The sequence below is a fragment of the Motacilla alba genome, chromosome 9 (genome assembly GCF_015832195.1).
Source record: "Motacilla alba alba isolate MOTALB_02 chromosome 9, Motacilla_alba_V1.0_pri, whole genome shotgun sequence".
Taxonomy (NCBI): domain Eukaryota; kingdom Metazoa; phylum Chordata; class Aves; order Passeriformes; family Motacillidae; genus Motacilla; species Motacilla alba.
In genome coordinates, this window is record NC_052024.1 from 3759218 (window position 1) to 3783815 (window position 24598).

General features: G+C 40.8%; 1 protein-coding gene across 5 annotated transcripts in view; it reads left to right on the forward strand.

The window, feature by feature from the left end:
* The window catches only part of WDR33 (WD repeat domain 33), a 69183-nt gene that overhangs the window by 40290 nt on the left and 4295 nt on the right, over window positions 1-24598 (forward strand). For 2 of the 5 annotated variants that reach the window (XM_038145255.1, XM_038145254.1), the window contains exons 8-20: window positions 10584-10710; window positions 11267-11421; window positions 11545-11623; window positions 12137-12247; window positions 12998-13092; window positions 13301-13309; window positions 13978-14064; window positions 14291-14430; window positions 14791-14943; window positions 15293-16339; window positions 20057-20159; window positions 20437-20899; window positions 24413-24579. In XM_038145255.1, coding sequence (XP_038001183.1) covers window positions 10584-10710; window positions 11267-11421; window positions 11545-11623; window positions 12137-12247; window positions 12998-13092; window positions 13301-13309; window positions 13978-14064; window positions 14291-14430; window positions 14791-14943; window positions 15293-16339; window positions 20057-20159; window positions 20437-20899; window positions 24413-24579 — 2736 coding nt within the window. Of the gene's footprint in view, window positions 3155-10583; window positions 10711-11266; window positions 11422-11544; window positions 11624-12136; window positions 12248-12997; window positions 13093-13300; window positions 13310-13977; window positions 14065-14290; window positions 14431-14790; window positions 14944-15292; window positions 16340-20056; window positions 20160-20436; window positions 20900-20981; window positions 23217-24412; window positions 24580-24598 lie in introns of those variants that run through there. The other 3 variants (XM_038145257.1, XM_038145256.1, XM_038145260.1) reach the window with 3 other exon arrangements.

Sequence of the window (24598 nt, forward strand, 5' to 3'; positions counted from 1 at the left end):
GTTTTATTGCACAAAATCCCTGGTAAGTTTTGCAAATCATATTTTTCCCTGTCTCTGTGTTCAGTCACATGTGAAGAGCTTTGTTTTAGATCCATTCATGTGCTTGTAGAATTTAAAATGATACATGGGGACACACAGAATTTTAGACAGCTTCATAAATACTTGTATAGCCACACTGCAAAACAGTTGTTTTATAAGGGACCTCTTTTTAGAATTGAAACAGAAATAAAATATATTTGCCTTTCTATACTTACTTAGGAACTGCAGCATTATTTTTAAATCTAAAAGAGGGAAAGATTTTCTTAAATTTCAGAATAAGTAGGTGGCAAAAAAGAGAGGACTGGGAGAGTAGTGGCCATACAGGAAAGTCAGGAAAATAAGAGGAAATAAGAGCATTGATGGTGCAGAAATTTAAAGCAAGACAGAAAACATTCATTGTTTCTGTCTCTTGCCTGGCCTCATCTCTGCTGCTTAAAATTTCAAATGAAGGGTTTCTCTCCCTTAGGTGTCTGTAACATTACTCAAATCATTGTTTGTCTCCTGCATTTCAACTACACTTTTTCACTGAGATTGTTAGTTTTTAAAATTTTACTGTGTTTTTTTTTTCTCATTAGCCCCAGGATCACAGCTAAATTAAACATGCCTGTATAGTAGTGTGATACTACATGTGATAATTACATGCCACATTTTTTTCAGTTTCAGTTCATGGTATTCTGTTCATTAGGTGGGTTTCTGTCCCTGTAATTTTTCAGCCCTTTTATATTTCAGTTGCTTGAAAATCGGCCCTTTCTGCTTGAGATGAGAATTCTGTCTGCTCAGAAAGGGCAGCGCTGTGTAACTCAGTGCTCTGCTTTCTGCCAGCAGTTTATTTCAGTGGACCTGCTGCTTCCCACTTTGCTCAGCCTTGGTGGTATTGCAAAATGCTCAGAGCAAATTGAATGGCCTCTATCTTCGTATCCCTTCTTGGATCTTTTACACTTGCTAATTGGATTATTGACTGACACAAATCTTTTCCTGTGGTATATATAATAATCTTTCTGTGTGCCCCCTCACCTCACCCCAGGCCTGCTGCTGTTCATGTACTACTGGGAGTATTGTCAGTCAGACCCTTTTTGCCCTACAACCAAAGAAAATAGTTTTCCCAGCTTCTGTGTGCCTAAACTCGGTATTTCTTTGCTTGACATTATAGTTGGCTCATAATTATGAGATGTTCTGTAATGGTAAACTGATTGTCAGAAATAGCTTACATGTATTTTTTGGCTGGCAAGAAGAAAAACAGCATTTCTGTAGAAGTGCTGTCCCTTCAAGTGAGCACCTGGCTGGACAAGTGTTCCCCTGGGTCTGGCACATGATCATGGCTGTCTTTCAAAGTCCTTTACTTGACTGACAGTTGTGGTGCTTCTCTCAAAGGGTTGTTAAAAAGGTAGGAAGCTGCCCTGTCATCTTACCCATGAAAACACGTTGAAAGCTATTCTTCCAGTTGAAGAATATCAAGTTAACTGGAAGGTCTTGGTAGTCCTTCTGTATTGGGTGTTTTTATTTAGGGATTCTGGGTTCACTTGGCAGTAAAGGTATTTCAAGAGACGACTTCTTGTAACTTCTTTTACTGAGATCCACAAATACTTTTCTTAGTTTTTTGCAGCTTGCTGACAGAATTCTCTGGTCATGTGGCCACACAGGGGTTTGAAACTTGAATTAACCTCTAAACTAGGTATTTGGACTGTTCTTTTCTCTTGCAATAGCCATAATCACCAGCAGAACTCAAATGAGCATCCAGCAGGATGTTAAAGGAAATAATTCCTGGAAATTAACACTAATGGTTACTCTTTTTTTCTGAAAGTCTTTGTTCTCTTCCCAGAGCTGGGAGCTTATTCTGATTTTACCACTTAAAACCTTGACCAAAATTTTGGTCAAAGAAAAGAGCTGGAAGCAAGGAAGTACTAAACTCTGCAGTGTCTGCCCTGATTTCCTTCCTTTCCCCTCTATTAACTAAATTGCTAGGCTGAATTTTGGGATGCACCAAAGTTCCTTTATTTGCTTCGAGTTAATTTCAAAATGCATCTAAATTGATCCTGTGGTTCTGACATTCCTTCTTTGCGTTACTTACTGCAGTTTCAGTAAAACTATCAAACTTTAAGTGTCACAAAGTGTCACAAACTTTTTGTGACACTAAATAGTATCACACAGGTGTAACAGGCAAAGGCTTGGCAGAAGAGTGCTGGTGGAAGGGTGGGGATTGTGACTCCTGTTGGCAGGGAGTAACCACAGCAAGGCACCATTTTCAGCAATTAGTGCCCAGAGCTAGTTTCTCAGTATGTGTTCAGAAAACCCCGCTGGAGCTACTCTAGGTTCAGTTCATCTTAAAATCCCATCAGTTCCTGGAAGCTTGGCTTCAGGCACCAGTTTTTAGCTCATGCCTCACTTTGTTCTTGATTCATAAAATACAAGTGTGTGTTCTGACTGTTTAGCAGTTACTTTGACATAAACTGTCCCCGTGAGGCTTCAAATTATTTGATATTCTAAGCAAATTCATTTTTTCTGGTTTGGCTTTTTTTTAAGTTGATTGTACAGGCTATAGGCAGACTCCAAAACATCTGTTTGTTTCATTTTTGGAGGACTTGACTGGAAACGTTTTCATGTCAAAAATATTTTGGTCCATTTTTGCAAAACAATATACTGCCCAGCAGTTTGATTCTGTAGCCACATATAAAGCCACCAAGCTGTTGAAACTGCAGACTCACGATTGACAAAATAATGGAATTTCTCTTCTGTTAAGTTGATGCTTTTTCTGCCCTTGAAGGAGCAGTGTCGTTCCACTCCTGGGCACAGCTGTACTCATCCCTGTTCTGTCCCTGCTGTGTTGGATGAGCTCAGTCCTGCTCCAGGCACTCCACACTCCTTAGAGGCAGTGCAGGCTTTGTCAGATCCAGTGCCCAGGGCCAGGGGCTCTAAGGAAGGTGCCAGAAAACAAGCAGTAAAAAACTGGGACACTCTTCCTGAGGGAGTGGGGTTTGGCTCCTGTCAGATGGTGATGTTATGAAGCATGAGAGATTTTCTTACAATTGCTGTTCATTTTTTAATGTTTCTTGTGTGATATTTTTCTTATCATTAAATGTAAATGCCCTTGCTAATAAATATTTTCTGTCAATGAAAAGCAAGTGTGTTGCTGCTTTCAAAGTAGGCTGGCTAATTCTTTAACAGAAAAGAACATCTAGTCCCAGCTACTTTACAGGTAATGTAAACAGCCAAAAAAAAAATTTGTATTGGTTCCACCTTTTGCAATTAAAAAAACTCCCTTTTAATTCTCTGATAAGTACATGCAAAGAAATCATAAATAATATGCAATGAGGATTTTAGTAGATAACTGTGCCTGAGTGCAAAGTAGAATCTAGTCTTCATTTCATAAATAATTTAACTGTGAGGAAAACTTGTCTTGGTCCTTGAATTCAGCTGCATTACTGCTAAGCACTCGCATTTCTATTTGGAATAAGAAGATGTTGGAAGTTTTTATGTGGTATATCTTCTCTTTTGACAATTTCTGCCCTTTTTTTCCCTGTCATTTCTTCTCAGCTAGCTCTGAGCTTTCTAATAGGTTCCTTTTTTTTTTTTTTGAAGATCAATAGTGACTTTTTAGGTAGAAATAATGACTGCTGTATTGCACTAAAGCGTTGTTCTGCATCTGAAGCATCATCACATAGGTGATCTCCATCACAGAGGTGCTCTTAATTATATAAATAGGGGATTAAGTGCATAAAATTTGTGCTAAGTTAAAATATCTGGATGCTGATTAAGCAAAATTAGTGATACTTTAGTAATATTTTTACATACTAAAATAATTTAGTGTCAATAATTATCTGTGGTCAGTCTAGATATGACTTAACTGTGTCTTATGATTAGAAATTGTGAAGCATGCATATTTAATTGATTTTTTTGTTGTTGTTCTCACAAAGAGAATGTTAAACAGCTGTTGACATGTTGCAGATGCTGGTCTCAGTCAGACTTGTTTTGTCCTGATATGTTTTACAGCATAAATAACCTGATTAGGAGTAGGTAGTGATAAAGCCCAAAAGTAACTTCAGGAATTAGAAAAAAGAAAATATGTCTAAAAGGAAAGTATCTTTAGAGTGCTTGTAAACTCTAGCATGACCACACTGAATGATTAAAAAACATGGACCTGACACCACAGACCTAAACTAGCAGGCATCTTCAGCTCTGTGAGTTTTGGTTCTGTTCAAAACAATTCCTTTCAGCTTTGGGAGTTGCTCAGCCTCAGTGAATTGAAGAATTTAAACAATCCCTCTAAGTTTAACATGTGGGTACCTAAAAACTTAACCCTTCATGCCCAGTTCCCAGTACACTGGAACTCAGCTGCTTTTCTTCCCCTTGCTGTAAGCGAGCCCTTACAGAAGATACTGTCATTGAATTTCCACAGGTGTAAAGAATTCACTTTACTGGTAATTACATGTCATGTAACACCTTTTATTCAGTATTCTTAGAATACATTTACCATTATCAAGCTGTGCAAACACACAATTAGCATTAAATTTAATTTTTTTTTGCCAGTTCATTAGGGTTTTGTAGAATTCAGACTGTTCACTGATTGGTATAAGCTTGGGATGAGCACATACAAATTCTAAACTCATTTATGGAAACACTGATTACCTGTTCTGGGTGATCTTGGGGAAAGTAATTTGTTTACCCACACCTGTTTCATTAGTGTTTAGTGATTATTATTGTTTCTTAACCTCCTGATTTCACAGATGATGAACTGTCCTGTTAAAAGGGCTTTTGTCTGGGAAGAAATTACAATTATAGAAATGTAAAAAAAGAAAATGATTCATAAATTTTTAAAAAAATATGAATTATGTCTCTTTCTATTGCTGAATTAGTGGAATACTAAGGATCTAGAAGACATCCCCTGCAGGTAGACTAGAACTAGCAGTCTCTGCTGTTGCTCTAGATAACAAGTTTAATAAACTAGAAGAGAGCTAGACTGAGCAACCAAAGGAGGGTAAAACTTGTGTTTGTGGTACAGAAGTCTGAAAGTAGGGTGGGAGGCATTATTCTTAATCCAGTGAAGACTGAAAGGAGCTTTTCCTTTAATTTTTTATGCACCAACCTCCCACACGATGCTAAAAAGCACAACCTGGCTGTGTATCTGTAGGGGGAGGGTGTCTATGGTATTCATTCTTGGAGGAGAGAAGAGGAAGTGCAAGAGCTCCCAGGACACCTCTTGGAGGAGGACAGGTCACATAACTTGCTAGGGTGAAGAACTCTCAATTACTGGAATGGAATATAAAGCTGCCCTCACTGCTGAGCTGATCAGTGGGACCAGAGCAGTGCCCGGGTTGTTTTAGGTGTGAGCTGCTCAGTTCTTCAGTGAGCTGTACGTGGAACAAGGGATTTCTGGGGAGTGGGTAACTGCCACGTGACATTTCAAAAGCCTTTCATACAAATGGAACAGAATAATCCAATTTGCCTAATAGGCTGGAAGCAAATAGTAAATTTAATGGAATTATGTAGAAAACTTAGAATTCCTTTCTGGTAACGTTGTTCCCATTATCTTTGACTTGCAGGTCTCTTTTCTCCCTTCTTCCTTGCCCTCTCTTTTTTGGGGGTGGAGAGCCTTAGCTTGGTTTTTGCAAGACCTGATGCTGTCCAGTAGTTACTTTGACATAAACTGTCACTGTGAGGCTTCAAATTATTTGATATTCTAATCAAATTAATTTTTTTCTGGTTTGGCTTTTTTCAAGTTGATGGTACAGGCTATAGGCAGGCTCCAAAACACTTGTTTGGTTCATCTTGGGAGGACTTCTTTGCAGATTCCTTGGAAATAATCCTGTGCCAAGGCCCTGCTCTCAGAGAGGTGTGATGTTGTTTTGGGGACACAGAGAACAGGAAGGTCAATGTCAGTGTGGGGTGACAAAAAAACCTGATCTAAGTAGGCTGGGTGGGATGTACACAACTCTGTTTACTCCCCATTTAGAACAGAATTTTAAAAAAATCCAAACAAATGGAATTCTAAATGACAAACAGTATCACTGCAGTTAAATGATGGTTTAATTCTTTAAAATATAAAAAGTTTTAAATACCCATTTTCTTTGGAATGTGGGTGTTAAAATGTGAAGATGCCTTAAGACTGGCATCTTAGAGTGTGTCTACATGCACAGAATTGCTGAGAAGGATCTAGAAATTTTTTAATATCATCTATAAAATTCTCTTTGAATTTATGCGCATTCAGAATTGTGCACATCCCATGGGGAAAGAATATAAAACAGGAAAGTTAAGCTACAGCAATAAACCTGATAGATCTATAACTGCTATGCACAGTTGCATTATAAAATATATGGATATTTTATAGACTGTAATGTAAAGACAGTGATTTAAACCAGCTTTTTTACAGTGTAAGCTATGTCCAGAAAGTCATAAATGCAGAAATAAATATGAGGAGGGAGAAAAAAAAATCATGTCCTTATAATGTGTACTTTTCAGACTTCTGACATACTTGATTTGATCAAATATCATTATACAGAATCTTATTACAGCTTGTTATGTCTTTCACTAGCTAGAATTTCTGTTCAGTGTCTTTTAAAGAGCAACCCTTCAAAGAAATTGGCTAGAAGTACTAACAATCAGTATTTTAATTAATAAGATTGTTACTAAGGGCACTCAAAGCATTTATTAAGCATGTGAAAGGGAATAGTAGGGAACTGCTTTTGTTTCTGGGCTTTTCCAAGGTGCTACATGTGCCTTTGTTTTTCTGCAATTTTTTTTTAAATGGTTGGAAAAAGTTCTAGTAAGTAAAACCAACAAGTGTTTGTATATAGGTTTATGCTCAGACCTTCACTCATGATTTTAAGTTACTTGAGTTTCTCAAAAATCTTTGGCTTCAGTCTTTCATTTTGGGTGGTTTATGGGCCTTCTATTGCCACAGCTCCTCCACAATTCACACATTTCAGTTCATTTATCTGTAAAGCATCCCTACAAGACAGGGAGTTGATAATAAGGTCCATGCAAAGGAGAAGGAGTTGTTCAGAGATGAATTCTCACCCTGCAGCTCTGAGCAGAGAGGCAGATATGTGTGTGTGTGTGTGTGTGTGTCTGTTGAAATTACTGAGCAAAAGCTGTTGTCAACAAACAGGGAATGCAAACTGCAGAGATTTGCATGAATTAAGGTTTTCTGAGCTTGGTGTCTGGGGACAAGGGGGTTTTGTACCAGAGGAGAGGCTGATTCCCAGCACTAAGAAGTGAAAACAACTGTGAAATAAAATTTGTGAGGTGGCTTTTTCTCTGGAATGTTATTTTAATGTATTTTCTGCATCATGTGTCTCATTACAGATAATAGTGTGCCCATCTCTCAGCAGAAAGAAGGAAAAGCAATATACAACATCAGTTGCTTCAATTTTAAAAGAAATTAAGAAAGGTCTGATTAGATGGTGCTATTCAGTTATTTTGGTTATGTAAATGTTCTGAGTTAGTTCGTCCCTTGTGAATAGTTTATTTAAAGCATAATTGTTGTAGGGAAAAAAGTTATTTCCTCTTGAGAAAGCTTCATTGCAAAGCTAAGTGTGTGATGGTCCCATTTCTGCAGAGCTGTGGCTGAGAGGCTCTGTTGAGGGCAGGATCCATCTCTGGTTAGATTACACAGGAGGCTCCCAGCTCTCCCCACTGCTGCCATAATCCAGAATGCACTGGTTGAAAGAAAGCTCTCTGCAGGAAATGCCAGTGACCTGTTTAATCATACAAAGATTATAACAATTATGGTTTTAAATATTATAAGTGTCTTCTGATCCCCATGAACAGTATTCCTGTGCTGATAGCCAAAAGCCTTTTGATAAGTACCCAGTGGTTTATCTGATTTGTTACAAGCTCTGAGTGTCCTGGGGTCTTCTCCTGCCTCTCAGCTCTGTGCTCTGGGCCCATCCCAGAAGCCTGTCAGCCCATGCTGTCTGTCACTGCCTCTCCCTTCTGAAGACTTTGAAAGGGTGGGTGCTTCAGTTGCTCTGTTTAAGGGTGCCCATTCTAAACCTTCTCTTTCTCAGGGTACATATTTGTGTTTGGGCTGGCTTACCTCAAGAAGAGCCAAAAGCAGGGCCTTGCACAGGATGAGCTGTCACCCAGAGATGGCCTTTCACCAGCATCACTTGTTTTCTGGATGCAATCTTTTCCATCAAGCATAGTTAGCCCTATGTTTTCCCGTGCTTTTCCATTGCTAGTTGTCTTTATTGCAGGAGCAGCAGTGCCAGTGTCACTCCAGTCCATGCAGGCAGTGGGTTTTTATGGTTTTGCTGGGCTTTGTTTATTTCCTATCTGTGATGGTACTCAAGCATTCTAGTCTGAACACATTTTCATACAGTTCAACCGAGTATTAACTTTAATGGAGTGTTTTTCTATAAGGGTCTTGAATTAAAATCTCCTCTCTTTCCCTGGGGACTGCATTGGTAGCAGCTACCTGCAGCACATCCTTAGCTGGAGATCTGCAAGCATGGATTCCCCTCCCCTGTGGAGGAGGAGCACTTTCTCCCTTACTCCTGGCTCAATTGTTGCTTCCAAATAAATAATGAGAAGCAAGATTTGTTCAGCATTTAGCTTCATGTTTTAGTTGAGATTTAGTCATAGCAAATGCAGACAGTGCCTGTCACTTCTTTCTGCATTAGAAAAGCCAGAGAGAAAGGAAACAGTACATCTCAGAGTGCCCCTCTTGGTAGCCCAGACCACCAGAGCCCGTTGATGGTCTTGGCAACTTGACCACCTTGAACTTGAGGATCTTGCTCTTCCCTGAAGCCCCAAATATTCCAAAGATAATTCTGTCTGCTGTGCCTAGGGAAGAGTTGGGTTCCTTGATCTGTATTGTCAGTCAGTTCTTATAGTTGCTCCCATATACTTGCCAAGGCTGGATTTATTTCTCCTTTGGTCAAGAACCTCTTCCCTGTCTGTCCTTTCCTCCAGAGAGGAGGAAGGTTGCACTCACTTGAGAGTGTGCTCTACATGTTATGAGTTTGCTTCTATTTTAAGATGCAAGTATATTCCTTATTCTGATGCCAAAAGATTTTTGCTTTTTTTTATATTTTTCATATATTCCTAGCTCTGTAGACTCTTATTGTATATTTACATTGTTTCTTAGCTAGCATTCAGTGCTTTTCCAGTGCTTGTTAGACAGACACATGCCTGGAATCCCATTCTAATCTCTCTTCTTCAGTGAACCAAGGCCATTCTACTTCTTCCCCATGTATGTAGACATGAACAATGTGGGGAGGCTTCAGTAGGAGGCTGAGCCAAGGGGAGAATTACTTCATTAACTGTACTTTTAATTGGGCATTCTTGTCAGTTATGCTAATTTCTAAACTTATAAAAGTGTCATAGCCCTATATCACATGTGCATTTTGCCATAAGTGCACCTGAAGGATCCTTCAATAAACAGTAACCACCTTTATCCTTTTAGTCTTTGGCTTGTGATTTCAGGGCTCAGAAGGGCATCGATTCTAATTTGATTTTTCTGTGGCTTCAGGAAATTTTCAGCTGATGCTTATTTTTAATGGCTTGTCAAAGTGAGATCTGTATTAAGACAGCTTGTGCTGCTCTACCTTATGTGTTCCACTGTGTAGCAGAGCAGTCTGTGTGGGAGCTGTCTGACTTGATGGCAATCTTTAGTTTGTCCTGCAGTGTGCTCCCATTCTTCCATGCCATTTATCACTTCAGTGCCTTCATGTTGAAGGCAGACCCTCCTTTCTCAAATTGCTTTTTTCTTCAGTTATTGTGTGCTGCCTCATTTTCTGGGATGAACTATTACTGTTGGCCCTGCCTTGAAGTGGGCTGGTGTGGAGAGAGATTGGAGAAAGAAATTATTGCTTGTTATTTCATTCCTATAGTTAACCTCAGAAACCTCATTTTGTCATGCAGCTGGAACAGGCTTTTTTTTTTTGGATTTTAGCTCATCTGAACAGCACTGATTCTCTCTCAAGTTCAGTCAATTTAAAAGGAAATTATATCACAAGGGTTTTTCTTTGCTAACTCTGAAGCATTGGAAAACCCCAAATCTCTGTAAACTGGTAAGAGATCAAATCTCATAAGGTTTCTTTTCATCATATACTAATTTGGTTTTCAGATCCATTATTTAATTTCTTTGATTGTTTTCTGACAGGACAGCAAAAGGATAGTGCTGCTAGGATAGGAACAAGTAGGTATTTGCTTTATATTTCCCCAGTTTTTCACTGAAAGAGAAGTGTCACAGAATCATTTTACCTCACCACCTCCATATAAATACTTCATCAGTGCTACATTTAAAATGCTGTGAAGTTGTCTAAGGCCAAAGCCTAAAGAAAAGTACCAATTTAAACAGAAACTTCTTAGATCATTTTTCCAGTGAGCTTGATTTGAGGGCATAATCTGAGGAGAAAATGATCCCATTAATTAGTGAGAAGGAAGGCAAGATAAATAACTTGGAAGAGATTTTATTTACTTTATGTTTTGTAACCTGTGCTCTGTGATGTTTTTTATTCAGTTTTAAATTAGTTATAAGGTGTGCAGCCTGTAATTTTTCAGTGTCTGTGAAATCTCAGAATGGACAATCTTTATCTTAACAGGCCATGGAGCAGATGTGAAATGTGTTGACTGGCATCCAACCAAGGGATTAGTTGTTTCAGGAAGTAAAGATAGCCAACAGCCCATCAAGTTCTGGGATCCAAAGACTGGCCAGAGCCTTGCCACACTGTAAGTTCTTACCCACAGACTTTTGATTTGCTCAAATATAAGCTAACTTTATAAAATAATTTTTTCTTAATTCCCTTCTTAGCTCTTTTCCTCCCAACTTTTCAGCCATACACACTTGCTTCACACACGAAGCTAGTGCTTTAGCTGTGCCAGAAAATCCAGAGGTTAGATGAGGACAAGTCTCTACCTGGACTTTAACATTTGATATTTAAATTTACTTTGTTCTTCTTCACAGGCAATCTAGCCACACAGTTCTCATTCAGACTGAGGTAGGGAAAAACAAACGAGATGTTTCATCTGGCTGATGAAAACTTTCCTATGCTGCAGTAGAAACATGCACAGTAACTGGGTACTGTCTCAGTGAGTGCTTTGCAGTACAAAAGACCAGGATCAAAGCACGGGGCCTTTGCACAGAAAGCCTCAGTGTTCTGCTTTAGTAGCCTGAACTGCCTTGTTATTGACCTGAATATTTGTGACTGGCAAACAACACATTTTTATCTGTGTCTGAGAAACCAGCTTCAGGACAAACAATCTGTTTGTTTCTCTCTGCTTGCAGGCACGCTCACAAAAACACAGTGATGGAGGTGAAACTGAATCTCAATGGCAACTGGCTGCTGACAGCTTCTCGTGACCACCTCTGCAAGCTCTTCGACATCCGGAACCTGAAGGAAGAACTTCAGGTCTTCAGGGGGCATAAGAAAGAGGCCACAGGTCAGAATTCTTTTTTATTAAGTAGGTTGTTATTATTAAGCTTAGATTTAAAATTAAAATTATTTCCATTCATTAGAAATCCTCATGTTATACCTTGTGATTGTGGCTTACTGTGTGTTTCAGCTGTGGCCTGGCATCCTGTTCATGAAGGGCTGTTTGCCAGTGGAGGGTCGGATGGGTCCTTGCTGTTCTGGCATGTTGGGTATGTGGCATTTTCATCAGCACGTTGGAAAGGTGGTGGTCAGCTGTGCAAGCTGTTAGACAAAACACAAAATACCACTTTTCCCCTTTGGGTCCATATTTAACCTGCGTATTTGTGATAATAGTTTTTCTCTGTACCTGAGGAATTTGTTAATATGCTTCATTTATGAAGAAGTTTTCCTGTAGAAATGTGCTTTAAAGGATACAATTGCTTGCACAAAACCAGCCATGTGTTGAGTGATGAATGGTTGAAATTCCTAGTTTCTTAAAGCTTGTTCTGAGGTGCTGGAATTATTTTGGTTTTAAATGTACAGTTAAAAATCCCTACATTACTGAACTGCCTGTTAAAACCACAGGGAACAATCAGTTCATCCAGTAGAAAAATGACAGAGGCTTAAATTTGACAAAATATGGGATAGAGGACGAACAACTACTGAATAGCAGAAGTTTTCTGTTGTAGCTGTAGGAGATATTCAGCTGTCTATGGTTAATTTATATTTTTTTAATGTGTCAGGGTTGAGAAGGAGGTTGGTGGAATGGAAATGGCCCATGAAGGAATGATCTGGAGTCTGGCATGGCATCCCCTTGGACACATTCTGTGTTCAGGCTCAAATGATCACACCAGGTAATTTCAAGTATTTAAAGAGAAAGTCTAAGGGAACAAATTACCTTTTAGAAACCAGAACAGTGTCTGACATCAGTGAATAAATAGAGTGGGGTGGATCTGTTACACAACCAGTGGCCAAAGCAGAGACACAACTTACATTAATAGGGAGCCCTAGGTGACATTTTATATTACAGGGTAGAGTCTGACCTCTTAAAACAAATATTATGATTTTGGTTGGTGGGAGCTTTTAAATCCACTGAAGAAAATGTAAAAAAAAAGAATTCTTGTCATTTCTTGCTGAAGAAATACTCCTATCTCCACAGCAATTTTTCCTGCAGATCATCTGCTGGTCATGTCTTTTCACATTGCAGACACATTCAGAGGCTGTAGTTTGTGTTTTCACGTTGGACATGCTATAAACATAGTGCATTTTATAAATGCAGTAAATTTTTGTGAGGGCATGTGTATATGAAGAATATATACTTGAGCAAGAAGGTTTTGGAATGGACTAGAAAGATTGTTTTTCAGGATCTGATGTTGATGCCTTGTACTTACACCCATTACACTTTGAAGTATCTTCTGAGTTGTAATGTTGGGGTTTTTATTTTTGGCTTGAAGCTCATGCCCTGTGTTCAGATCTAGAGCTAAACTTGATTTAGTAAGAGTTGAATCCTTAGATAATCAAGACACTACACTAAAAATCAAAGAACTAATTAGATGAAAAGTTGTTCACGCTCTTGACCCTTTAATGTAACTTCCTTCTGACAGCAAGTTTTGGACTAGAAATCGGCCTGGAGATAAAATGCGAGATCGTTACAACTTGAACCTGCTGCCTGGCATGTCAGAGGATGGCGTGGAATACGGTGAGGCATTTTTCCTCAATTGGGAAGGAAGAGGATTGGGGTCAGGAACAGGCCTAGATCATTAGGTGACACCTCTGGGTAAGGTGAGGAAGCAGAATTATAGCATTGGGGACCACTTGGGCAAAAATACCTTTTTCTAAGGATGATTTTACTGCCCGTGTTATCAGTGATCATCATTCCAACAATGGGTTTTCTTCTGTTTCCACAGCTCCAGGAGGTAAGACCTGCTCTGTCAATCACAGGAAGGAGGTTTGGCTCTCCCTCTGGCAATATCTGCAGTTTCCTTTTCTTCCTGAAAACTTCATCTGTCTTCAGGGCTCCCCACAGTCCTGAACTGCAACAGGAAAAGCAATAAGGATTCTACTAAAACCTTTTAACTTTACTCTTAAGGATTTATCCCAATAATTTTAGGCTGCTCAGGATTGACCAGCTCAATAGTGTGCCTCAGCCACCTGTAGTTGCATCTGTTTCTTCAGATTTTTGATTATTTGCCTTTTTTTTTTTTTTTTTTTTTTTGAGGAGGAGGGGATATTAAAATGCAGCACTTAATACAAGTTAAATTTTAAAATACATAGATTTGTTATAACAAAAATTATACTAGTTATGGGTTATTATTTCTTTTTTCTGAGCCTCTACCCTAAATGTAACCCTCTTGAAAGGATTAGTTTTTGATCTTTTGGGGTGTATTTATGAACCTGAACTTGCAGTTCTTTAAATATCCTGTAATTCATGTATGAAACTAAATTGTGACCTGCCAGTTGTAAAATATCTATTTACCACTGGAATATGATACTAATGGTAAAAGCATGTGAGAATCCAAAGGGATAAAGTAGTAATGTAAAGAAATATTTTCCAAGTGTAAATATTTATTGTTTTTTTCTCTAGATGATCTGGAGCCCAACAGCCTGGCAGTTATTCCTGGGATGGGAATACCTGAACAGTTGAAAATAGCTATGGAGCAGGAGCAGATGGGTAAGTAATAGCTATGGAGAGGCATTTTCCTGAGCAATCCAGATACTCTGTGACTTCTTTTTCATTCTTTTCATATTCTTTGGGAGCACAGATGCTCTTTTCTTAAGTTCTGTGTTGTGCATATTTGCCATGTAAAAAAGGATGAGCTGAAAAGCTCTGTGAAAAAAATAAAGGATCTTTGTATAAGCCTGCATTGCTCTGACTCTTTGTTTCCCTGGTGCCAAAGGGAAAGATGAGTCCAATGACATTGAGATGACAATCCCAGGACTGGACTGGGGAATGGAGGAAGTAATGCAAAAGGACCAAAAGAAAGTGCCACAGAAAAAAGTTCCCTATGCAAAACCAATACCAGCACAGTTTCAGCAGGTAAGTACCTGATACAGAGTGAACAGAACCAACCTGTTCTTTTCCCAGCTTCAAAAAGTGTGTGTGTTCTGAAATGTTTTCGATTTTACAGCTCTCCTGTATCAACACCCCATGCAATTTACCACAGTGTCTAGTTTAATTACTATTTAAACATAAACTATTGGATTAAATACCTTCTATCTTGTATCTGTACCTAGAAAGAATTTGTAAGATACAGAAGTTTTATTCAGCATTGCTTTTACTTTCAAGTATCCATACTACAAAATGTTTCAGCATATCCTTTTATCCTTTCCCATTGCAGCAATGTGTTGCATACATGTTGTTCTACAGAATTAATCTTGTGTTTCCTGATCTTTGTAGGCATGGATGCAAAATAAAGTTCCTTTGCCTCCTCCCCCTGAGCCATTGAATGATAGAAAGGAGGATATTAAGCTGGAGGAGAAAAAGAAATCACAGGCAGAGATTGAGCAGGAAATGGCAGCACTTCAGTACACAAACCCACAGCTCCTGGAGGTATGTGTGGAAACAGAGATGAACAAGTTTGCTTTGGTCCTTTCTGTGACAGATTTGGACTTCAGCACTAAAGTGAGCAGCTTCCTGCAATAGCTTCACCTTTCTGGCTGTTTTCACTTTTTACAAAAAGACATCTAATTGAACAGGATATTGCTCTTACTGCGTGGTGATGTGAATCTCTCAGTGAGGCCCCCACACCTCACTACCAGTGGGTCTCTTCAGCTTAGTGATTTCTGTTAGTTACAAGGAAAGCATTCTTCAATTCCTGTGAAATGGGATGGCTGCCTCTGATTTTGGTTGTAACATACCTCTGTGCTTAGTTGATTTTCTGTCTCTCTTTTGTGGACAGCAACTGAAGATTGAGAGACTCGCACAAAAGCAAGCTGAGCAAGTGCAGCCACCGCCCCCAGGAGGATCTCTCCATGGACCTCAACCTTTCCCAGGGCAAGGCCCAATGTCACAGATGCCTCAAGGGTTTCAGCAGCCCCTTCCACCTCAGCAGATGCCAATGAATATGCCTCAGATGGGACCTCCTGGTCCACAAGGACAGTTCAGACCTCCAGGACCCCAAGGACAAATAGGACCTCAAGGTCCATTACACCAAGGAGCTGGAGGTCCACAAGGGTTCATGGGACCACAAGGACCTCCAGGCCCCCAAGGGCCTCCACAAGGAATGCCACGGCCTCAGGATTTACACGGACACCAAGGAATGCAGAGACATCCAGGCCCTCACGGGCCAATGGGGCCCCCCGGCCCCCAGGGCAGCGCTGGCCCACAGGGACACTTGGGACCGCAGGGCCTGCCCGGGTCCCAGACTCATTTGGGACCGCAGGGCCCACCTGGCCCACAAGGTCACCTGGGTCCTCAGGGTCCCCCTGGAGGTCAAGGAATGCAGGGGCCACCTGGTCCACGAGGAATGCAAGGACCTCTTCCTCATGGCATGCAAGGAGCTCCGGGATCCCAAGGCATGCAGGGCCCTATATCTCAAGGGCCTTTGATGGGACTTAATCCAAGAGGGATGCAGGGTCCACCAGGACCCAGAGATAACCAGGGACCTAATCCGCAAGGGATGATGATGGGTCATCCACAAGAAATGAGAGGTCCTCATATGCAAAGTGGTTTACTAGGACACGGTCCCCAGGAGATGCGGGGCCTTCAGGGACCCCCGCCTCAAGGTTCAATGCTGGGACCGCCACAAGAAATGCGTGGGCCACCTGGTCCCCAGGGCCAGCAGGGACCTCCACAAGGCTCTTTGGTGGGGCCTCAAGGAAACATGCAAGGACCTCAGGGACAGCCAAACCCTTCGAGGGGGCCACACCCTTCCCAGGGCCCTCTGCCCTTCCAGCAGCAGAAAACGCCTCTGTTGGGTGATGGGCCTCGCCCCCCCTTCAATCAGGTACGTGGGGGTCTTTGGAACAAGGGCAGTTCTCAGAAGGTGGGAATGATAACTGTGTGTGCAGGAAAAATGCACAGCAGGAGCTGAGAGAATGGAGGTGGGGTATTGCTTGCAGAACTGAGGCCTCAGGAAAACTGAAGTGATGATGAAAAGAGTTCTGTAGCTTGGGAACAACAGAAGGTGTCCCTGCCCATGGCAGGGGGATTGGAAATAGGTTATCTTTAAGGTCACTTCCAAGCCAAAGTATTCGTGATTCTATGACAGGTAACTGTGGAAAGGGATTATTGGGAATCGTAGCACAGAAACCAGTCTGCTGTGAAAATATGTAACCTTAAGAGAAACTCCTTTTTTTCCTTTTTTTTTTGATTTAAAGACACTGAACTGTCCTAAGTGGGGTATTTCACTGGGAGCAGACAAGCATTAATAAAAGTCAAATTTAAAGCAACTGAACATAAGAAAAGTCATATGTATTAATTAAAGCAAGGTATTACCAACTCTCAGTTGTCCAGAGTAGTTAATCCAAACCATGGCATGGGTTTACCATAGATGCTGCCACACCTGGAACCAGCTTAGGTCTGGTTGCACTTAACAGTTGACTCTAAGTGCAGAGGGATACAGAGGGACACAGCACTTTCCATTTCCTGCTCTACTACACATCACACACAGCTCTCTGTGGTTACTGCCTCCCATAAGTTCCAGGCTGGATAGCACCAGTTCTTACTTTGTCTCAAGTGTCTTCAGTTCTAGGTGAATTTTGAAAGGGAAGTTTGGGGAAAAAACTATACTTAATTGAAAAAAGAAAATGTGTGGTGTTTTTTAACCAGAATTGTCTCTTTTAGACCTGCACTCAATAGTTTCAGTCAAGGCTTCAGACATGCAGAGTACTTAGTGTGTAGTCCAGTACCAGTCACTGGTACTGAGGAGCTGAATATTCAAATGAGGAGCTGAATATTCAAATGATGGAGCTGAATATTCAAATGAGCTTTAGCTCGGGGATTCCTTTTCACACTGAAGCAGAGTAGCCCCACAAGTTGTGGGTTTATTTGAATATTTTTTTCCTTACCAATCAATAATTCCCTCCAGAAGGCTGCTAATGTGCCACTGTTGCTGAGATTTCAAAAGTACCCAAGTTACACAAAGGAGTGTTGATTCCCCAACTGTATAACTAAAACCAGCAGAGTTGTTTCTTGTTGCTGTCCCAGGGAGACTCATTTTTCTTTGAGAATAATTACCCTGTTTGTGGAGGGCTGTCCTTGTCTGCCCTTGCCACTGACACTTTGGAATTCAGTAGGGTGCTTTTGATGGGTGGCTGGTTATTTTCTTTGAATACTACTGTCTTAAAGACCTTTACAGATACTAAAAAAATGACACAGTGAGGTATTTTAACCCATTCTTTCTTCCTTGTGCACCTTTAGTATGGTAATGGCTTTTAAAAATTAATGTATTTTAAAATTCATAATGTCAGGTTTTGCTCCATTTTGCTTCTTTGTAATATGAGTACAGCAGTAATTCCTGTTTAAAAAGGCCCCATATGTGATTTTTTTAAAAACAATAGACTTTAGTTTGTTTTGTGTTCTGAATTTGGCTTTTTTCTCCTGTAAACTTGTACAAATCACTTATCTTCCTTTTCAGTAGCAGACGTGTGTGAATATCTGCTTGATCCAGGGCTGGTGACATTAACACAGAGCAATTACAGATAATTGCAAGGGTTAATCTCCATGTAAGGTCCCTGTTACGTGCCCTGGCTGCACACTGGATTTGCTGAGATGCACAAGGTCATTTTCAGCTTTTAGCAAAGTACCTCTTTCTAAACTCTGCATGTTTTCCAGCTCAAGCCCAGTTTGAGGCCTGGAATGAATTTTGAAACAGAAATCCCATGAAAAGGCAGAGTTAGGGCTCTGTGTTCCCAGCTTGGCAAAGCGTGGCTTGTTTGTAATCAAGGTTTCTGCTAAGGAAAGTTATTTACTGAGTGCTAAAAACTGCTGCTTTGGGTAAACACTTCCATAAATGGAAGAAGTTCCATAAAATTTATTTTAAGCAAGCATTTGCTAAATACATGGGAAATGCTGGAACTCCAGCAAGGTTTTGCTTAGGAACAGCAGAATCACTGTGATAGCTGGCTCTCACCTAGTCAGAGGATGGATTTGTTCTGGACTCCAGTCAACATTCCATCACTAGGAAAGTATTTTTGGGGATTTTGGTTTTTTTTTAATGGGCATTAAGCAAGATCTTTTATTTTGTTTATTTTTCTAACATTCCTAACAAAATTAACCAATGCAAATATGAAGTTTGTGGTACACATTTGTGTGCTTTCTTGTGTTTATCACCTACGCTGCAGTTGAATATAAATTTTTAATTTAAAACAATATTTCAAGATATGATGAGGTAAATGCACAAATAAACTTTCTGCTTCCCTGCAACCAGAAACAAAAAGGTAGTGTTTCTCAAAAATAACTTTAGAGCATTAAAATTATTTAACTTTGATTCATGGGGAAGTTAAGCAGTGTAATTATGACCCAGTGGTGTGCTGGAGTACAGGTCTTTAAGTATTTCCAGACTTCAGTCTGAAAGGGTTTTAACAAGTCAGTGTGAAGGCCAAGGCTAAATCTTGCATACTAGACATCTCTAGGAAAAAATTACATTTTTAGGGGTTTCTAGGAAGGTTTTGGGGGGGGGATTGGCTTTTTAGTCATGTCAGCATAGGAAGGTTTTGTATTGCAGTCCTGCAGGTTTCAGCTCTGTCTGGTTCATGTTTTTGTTGTTGGGTTTTATATCTGCGGTGTAAATTCTGTACGTGTCCCTTTTCAGCTCCAGTCAAGCACAAACCCCAAATGAGGGCTTTTTGTCAGCCCTGTGCTGTTGAAAGGCAGAATCAGAACATCATCCAAACACAGTTTTCCAACCAGTGTCACCAGAGCAGGTCCTGCCAAAACCTTCCATGAGTCTGTGACAGCAGCTGAATTTAAAGAGCATTAATTTATCCTTTAAAATTTACCAAAAAATGAGAAAATATACCAAAAGACACTTATACACTTTATTTTTTTTCTTTGGGATCACATAAGGCACACAAAACTCTGCCCACTCTACTGCCTCTGCATTTTTTAATCCTAAAATGAAGAAAAATGAACTTTGCCATCATGTTAAAAATGAAACTCATGTTAGCAACTTACAGAGGTTAAGAGAAGAGGCCCTATCATTATCCCCTCATCCCAACATTCTTGATACCTATTTTTGTATATATAGTTACTCTTTTTTGTTCATTTCCAAATGAAGTCTTTGGTCTGTGAAGCTCTTTAACTGCCTGTAAATCAGTACCTGATATTTTTCAAACAAATTTACATCTTTTCCTCAGGAAAATTCCTCTGTTCTTCCAGAGGAACAGAATATTTGTATCAAATACTCAATAAATTCAATACACTCTTATAAAATATTCATACTGAGGAAGAATATGGGCTTTATCATCTTTGGCTGTGACAGATGAAATGTGAATAGCTGCAAAGCTGTTTCCTATGAAATGGTGTGTTTCCCAGTGACTGAAGCATTACTGATGTGAATGCCTTAAAACTGAGGCTGAAACCATTGGAACGTGAGCTGTTTCTGTTGTACAACCTGTACAGATGCAGACCTTATGGAAAGAAACTTGTTTTGCACTCCTACAAACATTTTTAATTAGTCACACATGGAATTCACGTGGCTTTTGTTCTTCCATGCTCACAGGATGGACAGAACCCAGGTCCTCCTCCACTGATCCCGGGCCTGGGGCAGCAAGGAGGACAGGGTCGTCTGGGCCCTCACAACCAAGGACCTGGTCTTAATAAAGGTAATTCAACATCTTGTCTGTTCTCCTGGGAGTCAGTCTCCTCAAAGAGGAGCTGTGCACCCAGGGAGAAATGGCTGCAGCACAGTGCAGCGCCTTGGCTGAGAGAAAAGCTTCCATAGGTGTGAGCTGGGATGGATATACAGGAAAATTTTCCCCAGAAATATTGTTTCATGTGAAAGGTATCCCATCTGCTTTCTAGAATTGTATGAACTAAAGCATCCTGAAGTGATTTAGAAACGGTTACAGAAACCTGCTGTGATTTTTCTTGTCCCTCAAGGTGATGCCCGTGGGCCACCCAACCATCACCTGGGCCCGCTGTCGGACAGGCGGCACGAGCAGAACAGCGGCGGCCCCGAGCACGGGCCGGAGAGGGGCCTGTTCCGAGGGGGCCAGGACTGGAGTGATGGCAGGGACAGCAGGGGCATGCCCGACAGACGGGGACCTCACCCCGACTTCCACGATGACTTTGATCGGCCCGACGACTTCCGGGATGATTTCCACCCGGACAAGAGATTTGGCCATCGGTTACGAGAGTTCGAGGGGAGAGGAGGCCCACCGTTGCAAGATGAGAAATGGAGACGAGGTGGACCTGGGCCTCCCTTTCCTCCTGATCACAGGGAATTTGAAGGAGGTGGTTCCAACCGGGGGCCTCCTGGTGCTTGGGAAGGACGGAGACCTTCAGATGACAGATATCCACGGGATCCTGAGGACGCGCGCTTCCGAGGGAGGCGAGATGAGAGGTAAGAATAAATCCATTTCTCTTTCTTGGGTTAAAGGGTAAATGGAGGGAACTCTTTTATTCCTGGTTTCCTTTTCATTAAGGAGTCTATCTGTTTCAGATTTATAAACTGGAAACCAATAAGGAAATGAAAACTCTAATATACCTGAGTGTAGAGTCCATAAAAATCATTCAGTAATAGAAGAAAACTTGAAAAATGGTCATTGTATACAGCAGCTTCCGTGTCTTTAAACAGTAAGTAAAGAGAAGGGGGAAAGTTTGTAGAGAAGATCCAGTGACAGAGGATGAAGATCTGAGACCGTTTTGATGAAAATTGAGAGGAGACTTAAAGGTTAAAGTGACAAACCTTTGAACACTAGAAGTGGATTTTGAGATTCTGTCTCCAGTCACAAACTACAGCATGACTGTAGAGACTGTAGGATGAGATGCCATGCCCTTGTAAGGAGCAGGAACAGTGATGTGACTGCCAGATAGAAGGGACAGACTTACAGCATCTGTTGGACTGTTGAGACTATTTTTTCATGCGTTTGCTTGTAGCAATTTTATTTATCTTTCTGACTTATTTCTTAATGCCAAGCAAAGAACTCAAAAATAATCTGATTTACAGCAATGTCCTTGTCATTGCCCACAATCTACGAATAAATCACAAAGGGATAAATCTGCTTTTAGTTACCAATGTAAATATGGAGGAATTAATGCTGTCTCTGAAATTAATTATCAGCAAAATTGCTCCAGATTTATGTTAGTTTAATTAAATGAAATTTGGCCTCCAAGGTCTAAGCCTCTCACTGACCACCAACTCTCTATGTATAAGAACATGTGCTTGTTACAAATATGCTGTGGTCTCCACATAATGTGAATTTTGTGTGTTTTAGTTGCCTTTAATCATTTTCTTACATTCCTTTTACTTTGCATCTATACAGCTCTTCTTTTAGCTTTTTTCTACCTAGCTCTGTAAGATGTAACTTCCTTTTGTGTGAAGAGTATGAAAAGAAATGAACAGTAACTTAAAGAAGGTAACAATTAAAGCCATTTTTAAAAAGTAAAGCCAGAGAAAATCCAGTTGGATGGTCCAGTGGTCCAATGGTCTGCATCACAGAACTCTAAAAGACACAGCAGACGAGACTTTTAGAAGTTCAGTAGAGATTTTTCAGATCTTATATTGCAAATGCTTAGGGACTGGCAAATATTTTATTATGGTCCTGATTTTTAAAAAGATTCAGGAAGGGAAACAAGAACCTTGTGAGCTGCAAATCTGACTTTTGAACTAAGAGTATTCTGTTTATCAGAGTACAAGTGTTTGCCCAGAAAGTTTGAAGTGAAACGGCACAGGGCTCTAAAAGGCTCACTGTGCTTGTAAATGTGATGATTTTCTTGGAATGAAGGTGAACTAGGTGCCATTTACTGCAGATGCTGTGGTGGACTTAATCCCAGCCACTCGTTTAGCTGACTTGCTTTGAAATTGAGATTGTAACTGGTTTGATCAAGCATGAGAGGCAAATGTGTGTGTATGTGTGTTTCTCTCTAATTTCCCATCCTTTTCATCCCTGTCCTGTTCTTACTCTATATCAACATGATGCTTCTACTGCAGAGACCTGCCTCTTCCTGCCTGCTTATCTGCACAGTGTGTAGTTGTGTACAGTAAGGTCCTAGGCCTCGGGGAAGAAGATGTGAGAGCAGTGTAACAGGAACTGAACCCAATGCAAGGCAGGGTTTTATGTGTGACTGATATGAAAAGGCAAATAAGGATATCCATAACACAATATCAGGAGCTGTGGCTGTGTCAGGCATAGGTACCGTAGATTTCAAAACTCAACTGTGTCCGTAAGTTGCCTGAAATAGGAAAGGCCCTGTTCCTGCAGCCCTGGGGCCTCGTGTTGAAAGTCTTGGTAATTTCCAAGCTAAGTCCAATCACACCATATCAGTATTAAAGCAGGAGGCCCTCTAAGAAACCTCTAGAGGACTGTGCTCTTTCAAGGCTAAACAATATTGCTCTGTGATTATTTGAACCATTTGTACCTGAAACTGTTGAGTTTGTTTTCCCAAACCATCCAGGTTAATGTGAATGGTTCACGGTCCATACAAAGCACTCCTCCATCCACTGTTGTACCTGTACAGGCACAGCAGCCTCCTCTCTGTATTGTGTTTGTTTTCTGGGAGGTGGAGACAGACCTATTGTTTTTTATTAAAAACAATGTAAAAGTTTAAGAATATTGTATTGTGTTATGACTACTGTTAAAATATTTAAATTTGTAATTAAAAGGTTAATGTTGTTAAAATTCTAAATAAAAGTATCTAAAGTTTTGCTTGTAATAGGATGCACTGTGTCGTTAATGAGCTGGGGAAGGGGATGCTGCACACAGCCAACACCACGGGCAATCTGCGGTGCCTCCAGTTCAGCCAGCGTGAGCTGGGAGCCCTGGGGAGGTGGGAGGCATCTGTCCCTGGGCAAGAGAGCTCCACACCGTGTGCTCTCACTGAGGGTGGGCAGAGTAGCGTGGGGTGGCACGGTGGGGACACCAGTGTGCCTGCACCACCTGAACACCTCAGCCGGGCTGGGACAGACAGGCGTCCTCACAGGGCAGGGCTGAGCTTTGTAAACCCTCCAGGCGTTTGAAGTGCTTGTGTCAGGAACAGAACCGCTAGTTACTCGCACAGCCGGCTGCAGGCTTACCTGGCACGGCACTGACAGCTCAGGAAGAGCCATTCTCCTCTCTGAAGAGCTGCCCAAGGCCCCAGTGCAGTGCTGGAGGAGCTGTACTCAGCTAAGATGCAGTGCAGAACCCAGCTGTAGCAAATTCCTGAAGATGTCCTTGGTACTTACTAGACAGCAGTTACCAACTTAAGGGTCATAATTACATTTTGCAACACAAAATTCATTACTGCTGTTGGATAAACTGCTCTTCAGGTTGCAGAATGCCACTGTGCACTGCTCAGCCATCACCTTGCCTACAGATCCAAAGGCAGTCTAGATGCATTTGCTAGAATTGTAAACTTGGAAGAATGGAATGAAAAGGAGAATTGTCTGGCAAAAGAATCATAGAACTAATAGGAATGAGATCCTGTAATGTTTTGTTACAGCCATGACTGTCATTGCTTCTATGTTTTCAGTTTGTTTTATGATGGAAATGGAAAGGAAAAAAGGGAAGGGGAATATAAGACCATCAGAGTTAAGGGGAACTCACACTTTGCCTTGCCTTACCTCACCTTGCATCTATCATCACTCATTGATTGTTTTTCCCACCTTTTCATTAAATGAATGCACTGTGTTTAATAATATTTTTCTTGTATGAAAAGCCAACATAATCAGTGGAAGAAAATATCAGAGGAAGACTACAAAGCTTACTATCAAAGTGCTCAAAGGCAGAAATGGGCACTTTCCCACCTACAAATCCTGTTCTAGTAACTGTATGTGCTGTAGCATTAAGTGAAACTGTTTAGCAATGTGTTGATAATTATGAAGCTGCCTCAATTATGCCTAAAAACCACGTTTGTGTCGTGTTCTTTGTTGTAGCTTCCGAAGAGGAGGACCCTCGAGACACGAGGGCCGGGGACCCAGGGGCAGAGATGGCTTTCCTGGCCCTGAAGATTTTGGGCCAGATGATGCTTTTGACTCTCCAGATGAAAACTCCAGAGGAAGGGACCATGGTGCTCGGGGGAGAGGTCGAGGTGCTCTGAGAGGTAAGGGGAATGTTCTTCC